This window comes from Lampris incognitus, chromosome 11 (genome assembly GCF_029633865.1).
Source record: "Lampris incognitus isolate fLamInc1 chromosome 11, fLamInc1.hap2, whole genome shotgun sequence".
Taxonomy (NCBI): Eukaryota; Metazoa; Chordata; class Actinopteri; order Lampriformes; family Lampridae; genus Lampris; species Lampris incognitus.
In genome coordinates, this window is record NC_079221.1 from 8,006,150 (window position 1) to 8,012,149 (window position 6,000).

Below are 6,000 nucleotides of genomic sequence, written 5' to 3' on the forward strand. Positions count from 1 at the left end.
GTATGCGCCGCGCTGCACGGGCTCCTGGCCGTAATCACATTGCAGTTTCCACACCATTACGCCCATCAGTCACTTTGACTCATCTGCGCTCTAATCAGTTGTGTGTTATGAGTGATTCTCTGTTGCTTATGTTGCGGAGGATTCATTTCGCAAATGTGGTATTGGACGGTGTGGATGAAATAAACGAAACAATGTGTCTTTGTGAGAGCCGGGTAATGTGAGCGGGCGTAAACCTGCGCACGGACCGTTAGAGTGGAGCCACTGTTTGGTAAGGACAATAAACACAGGGAGCCAGGGCCGTGCGATAGGATTTATTGACAGCTGTATTTAATAGATCCTCGCCCTCACATTAGTGTTGAAACAGTCCATTTTGTTTTACAAGGCCTGACGTCACCAGCCCCGACAGCAGTTACCCCAAGGGGTTAAAGCCTCAAGGAATGCCTGTCCCAGCAGCATCCATTCCCCCAGCCTCCTTTGTGTTAATACCGGAGTGGAAATATGGAAACCTTGAAAGGCGCGCTCCAAGGGTAGCCTGTCAAATCCCATTCACTGGTCAATGTTATGTTCCTAATATATGTCATCGCCCAAGCCAAACTCCACATCCCAGAGTTAAGAATGCAGAGGCTGGCTACAGCGAGAGAGGCCTGGAGCTGGAGAGAGACCTAATGCTGAATCACAGAGAGAGAGGGAGCAAAGCGAAAGTGTGAGACTTCTGCCTGTTGGCTCGGGGTTGCTTGCTGGGCCGGGCCAGACTTGAAAGTGTATGGATTTAGAAACTCGGTGTTGTGAAGTAGAGTCCAGCTCCTTCTGGTGCCTGAGTTGTGTGTGTGTGTGTGTGTGTGTGTGTGTGTGTGTGTTCTTGTATTTCTATATTTGTGAGGACCAATTTGAGGTTTTAACCAACAGAGTGAGGACATTTAAGCTGGTCCTCACTTCTCTAAGGGTCTATTTTAGGGTTAGGTCTTGGGTTTGGGTTAGAATTAGGATTAGGTTAAGGTTAGGGTTAAGTTTAGACATATAGTTCTGATGGTTAAGGTTAAGGTTAGGGTTAAGGGCTAGGGAATGAATAATAATGATAATAATAAACCATGTATTTATTATATATTTATTTATCTAATTATATTCATATGTATTTATTTATATTCATATTTACATATATTTCCTTTTATTTATTGTTTGTATTTATTTATATATTATATATATATATTTATTAATATGTATTTATATATTTTTTATAGTAAACTTTTTTTGCATGAATGTAGTCAATGAGGGTCCCTCTCAAAGATAGAAGTACGTGTGTGTGTGTGTGTGTGTGTGTGTGTGTGTGGTCATCGGCGTGGGCACTGCCGCTCACTGGATTGATGGATGACCCTGCGTATCTCTCTGACCACCTGGGTTAAAGTGGTTCAGTAGACAAACAGCCTGGAGAGACGCTGAGCCGGAGCGTAGGGGTTTGTTTTGTGTGTTTTCTTTTGTGATGGAGAGAACAGGCGGGGTAACTGAAGTGTGATTAAACCCTTTGTCATCGTCTGAGCGTGAGTCGACGCAACGTGGCCCCGGTCATGTCTGGACTGCTCTCTGGATTGTGTCCAGCGGCTGCGAAAGAGAGACGTACTGTATACCAACGTAGATAATATATCCCTGTCTGCCCAGCGCGCTGACAGTAGACAGCCGTCCGGCAGCGGCGGCACTTCTGAGGCTCGCTCCCAGTCGCCATTTATCAAAACTCCGCCGCAGCTCTGTTTTCTACCTGATTTCCATGTCCCTTTCCTTGTTTTACATACCCCTTCCTCGCTGTCAGGCCCAGCTACGCGTATCTTGTTTATTTTTTTCCCCAATTTCCCGCTTCCCTGTATTTCCTCTCTTCTCCTTCCAAAGAGCTCAGGGGCTCCGAGTGCCAGATCTGTGTCTAAGCCTTCAAAGGGCCTCTTTTATCTCCGCCCTCCCCCCCTCCTTCGCAAACCGGGCCCCCGCCAAGGGGCTAACACAGCATAACTCAATTATTAATCGGAGGAGCGTTTCACATCCAGGCGACACAGTCAGATGAATAATAAATCTAGCAAAGCGAGATGAGAGCGGTGGGAGGATAAACAGGGCTGATTAGCCATAAGGGCACGACTGTACAATAATGAGGTGAACGTTCGCTACCGTGCACGCTGCGGCCTGAGAGCCGGCGTCTCGGCACCGGAAGGGCCGTGCTTGACTGTGATGAGTTTGCAAAACCCGACAGTTGTGTCAGCAGGTTTTAGGTGGTTTGACGGCCTTGTGGTGGGAAAAAATAGGCTCCTTGTTTTTTTTCAGGTGAGATGACAGAGACCGCGGTGACTTGCTGTGTTTTCCGTGTCGAGGTCTGAGAAGTTTGCGTGGCCGTCCGTGGTGACGAGGATGGTGTCAAAGCGGTGAAATTAAAAGATGGGAGATAATCGGTGCTGGGATTTGTGAGATAGCATCGTGACAGCTGTTTAGCACATTTGGTTATTGTTCAGCAGGTTTGGGCTTTGTTGTAGGTTTTGTCATGCGGTCTTATTTGAACATCGATCTCTCTCTCTCTCTCTCCTGTCGTCCTGCTTCCTACTCCAGACCCGACGGTGAGCCGCTACCATGTCCAGTGGGTGCCCGAGTACTGCAACCACAATGAGACCCGAGGACCGGAAAAATCTGTCACACAGGTTAGTCTCCGGTTTCTGAGCTTCCAGTGTCTGAGCTTTCTCAGACACACAAGGACATGATGCTTACACACACACACACACACACCCCTATAAAACAATCCTAAACCGTGGCTGTGTGACTTTTTACTGAACAGAGTTGAGTAGCAGTCATTACATATTATTGGGCATCCAGGTAGCGTGGCAGTCTATTCTGTTGCCTACCAACATGGGGATCGCCAGTTCGAATTCCTGTGTGACCTCTGGCTGGTCGGGCGTCCCTACAGACACAATTGGCTGTGTCTACAGGTGGGAAGCCGGATGTGGGTATGTGTCCTGGTTGCCGTGCTAGCGCCTCCTCTGGTCAGTCGGTTGGGCCGCCTGTTCGCGGGGGAGGGGGAACTGGGAGGGAATAGCATGATCCTCCCACGTGCTACAGTCCCCCTGGTGAAACTCCTCACTGTCAGGTGAGAAGAAGCGGCTGGCGACTCCACATGTATTGGGGGGAGGCACGTGGTAGTCTGCAGCCCTCCCCGGACCGGATCTGACACATCAGGGATCACTTAAGAACTTGTATCAAGAAAACTGATTTGTTTTAGTTAAGGGCGATAGAACATGTCTTCCTTGCATCCCCTTCAGTGGTGTTTTCGTGAAGCCCTACCTGGTGTCAAACCGCATGGTCAGTACCAAGTGTTAGAGCACAAGGAAGACGGGACGCAGCAAAACTATAGTTTGTGTGTTTATTATGAATGAGGATTTTGATGTTAATTAAAAAATAAGCAAAATGCAAAAGCTTATCGTCTTGCAACAGTATTTAATTTTAGATGAAAACTCGCTCACAAACATTATCCGAGGGGTTGCAACCCCTCCCCCCCAATCTACGCAGATGGTGCAGCTAAACGTGAGACTGAGTCTTAGCTTGTGAGGTAGAGGCCAGGCTCGTGAGACCTGCTTCACCTCTAAAATAAATGCGGCGAGTCGTGACTCGACGCCACGGGTACGTGCTAATCGAAGCACGTGTGTCAGCTTTTGTCTTGATGTTCGTGTAGTGGACAGCTCATTCTTGGAGGGGAAAAAAAAAAAACCCAAAATAAAAACCGCATCTCCACTTGTTAGTGCGAAGCGCTGTTGTGTCGGTTTTTGCACGGGGCCGAACCGCCGGCTGTTGTTTCCAATATTATGACACAGTGCTGCGGTCAGCCACGCGGTCTGTTGGCCAATAAAACGCATTCACTTAAGCAGTGTTTCCGAGAATCCAAGAATGAGCGGCCGTTCATTTCCAGCAGCCCCGGCATTGCTGCTGCTGTTGCTGCCTGGGGTTTCTTTCTTTCAGGGTGGCGTAGAATTGGGGGGGGGTTTAGGGGGGGGGGGGGTTGGTGCAGGGTTTTTCTGAACGAAGGGGGGGAGATGATTGGGATTTGGCTGGTCAGTCTCAGCCTGATACAGGATGGCAGAGGCCTTGGCAATCAACGCATTCTTCTGGGCCCGGGCGCTCCGGTTGCTAGGAAATATACATCTCGTTTCTATAGATCGCCGGGACGGGTTCCAGCCTTGTGCTTACAGCGACCCGTGTGCGAGCGCGGCGCCTCGTTCGCTTTTAATCAGAGCCGTTTCATATCAGAGAGAATATATACAGACACACACACCCCTTCCCCAGGGACCGCCTATTAATGTAAAAGCGCTTTATTACAAATGCAAGATCTAAATCCACCACTCAGCACCATTTTATGTTTTTTTTTGTTTCCTAGAAAAGAGGAAAAGAGATGAGAAAGCCGTTTCTTTGGTGAGATCAAGGGATGATTAAAGTCTGAAAAGAGTGTAAAGTATTAGACTGTCGCACAGAATTCATTAACGTGGATTTACATGCCATTCTCGTTTTGCATTACACATGAATCCACTTTCGCGCCCCCCCTGCCATTTTTATGAAGTTGGTCTTGTGTTTGTGCTACATTTGGAAGCCATAAAAACGAAATCATCATTTGTATCGCAATTTGAATTTGAAGGAATCGCAGCTTAACCCCTACCATGTGAGCGTTCAAAGTGGTCCTGTAATGTGGGGCATGTTCCTGAGGCCTGGGAGGGAATGTGATCTCCCCCGGTTCTGTGTATTTAATTATCTCTGACCCGCCATGGGACCTGACCTGGGCGACATGTCAAAGTCATCAGGGCTGAATAATGTGTTTCTTGGCTCAGGAGAACTACATCAACCTCCCGGGCCTGCTGTTCTCCTGCAAGTACAAAGTCACCGTTCACATGCTCAAGTCCAAGAGACGCTCCAAGGACGAGAGCACCACCTTCCTCACCCCATCCTGTGCTACCATCCGCAGCAAAACCCACAAACACATCCCCTGCCCAGGGGAAGGAGGTGACTATTCACTCTTAGTATTCAGTTACCGTAGCCCGCTAAAAGGTTTACACAGTGTGGTGGCGCCTTTCACACAGGCGCGGGGGTAAATCTGTGGTAATTTACCGTTTTTGTGAATGCCCTCACGCGGCTTACTGTGAGATATTCTATATGATAAACACATTTTCAGCATGACTGCGGTCATCTTACATACTAATAGCTCGCTCCACATACTGGGAATAAGTTTCAAAATGAGGCGAAACTAGAATATCTGGTTCACTCAGATGCATCCTATCAAATTGTAAGTGACTTGCTTGTGGAAAGTTGCGCTTGTTTTTCATACTTGCATGTTCTTTTTCTGTGTCCGTCTTTTTGTATTATTTATGTATCATTTGTGGATGTTAATTATGCAGATTTTCGGTATCTATTTTTATCCCTTTTTATTTTAATTACTTGCTGTTGTATGAATACTTGTGATCAGATCACTTGTAAACGGGACAAAGGTCTCATTTGGTTTTCCTGTTTAAATAAAGGTCAATCAATCTTTTTCCCACCAGCTCCAGGGCTTCCTAAGGTGTTGGCCAAGCCAGAGAATCTGACTGCTTCCTTCTCCATCAACGAGGGGAACATCACCTGGCAACTTCCTGTGGCGTGTGTCCAGGGTCGCCCCCCACCTGCGAATCACTGGCTTCCAGGTCACCTGGGCCGAGGTCACCACCGAGAGCAGACAAAATAGGCTGCCCAACAGCATCATCTCTCAGTCCAAATCCTTCCCCCAGTAAGTCTACTTTTATTACCCCGACTGAGGAGATTATGCTTTCGTCCTCGTCTGTCCGTCTGTCTGTCAGCAAGATATTTCAAAAATAGATGGATGGACTCCCACAAGTGTTTGTGGGCAGGTTGGCTATGGGCATGAAGAACAATTGAATATATTTTGGTGGTGAAACTCTACCCCCCCCCCCGCTCTCTGTTTCTCAAGGAGTGGAGAGACTGATGGGTATCATAGTTTAG

The 6,000-nt window shown here is 47.7% G+C and overlaps 1 protein-coding gene across 1 annotated transcript in view; it reads left to right on the forward strand.

Moving 5' to 3' along the window:
- The window catches only part of LOC130121001 (anosmin-1), an 87,032-nt gene that overhangs the window by 43,824 nt on the left and 37,208 nt on the right, over window positions 1-6,000 (forward strand). The window contains 4 exon segments of the mRNA XM_056289832.1: window positions 2,581-2,669; window positions 4,839-5,010; window positions 5,547-5,623; window positions 5,625-5,767. Of these exon segments, the coding sequence (XP_056145807.1) occupies window positions 2,581-2,669; window positions 4,839-5,010; window positions 5,547-5,623; window positions 5,625-5,767 (481 nt within the window).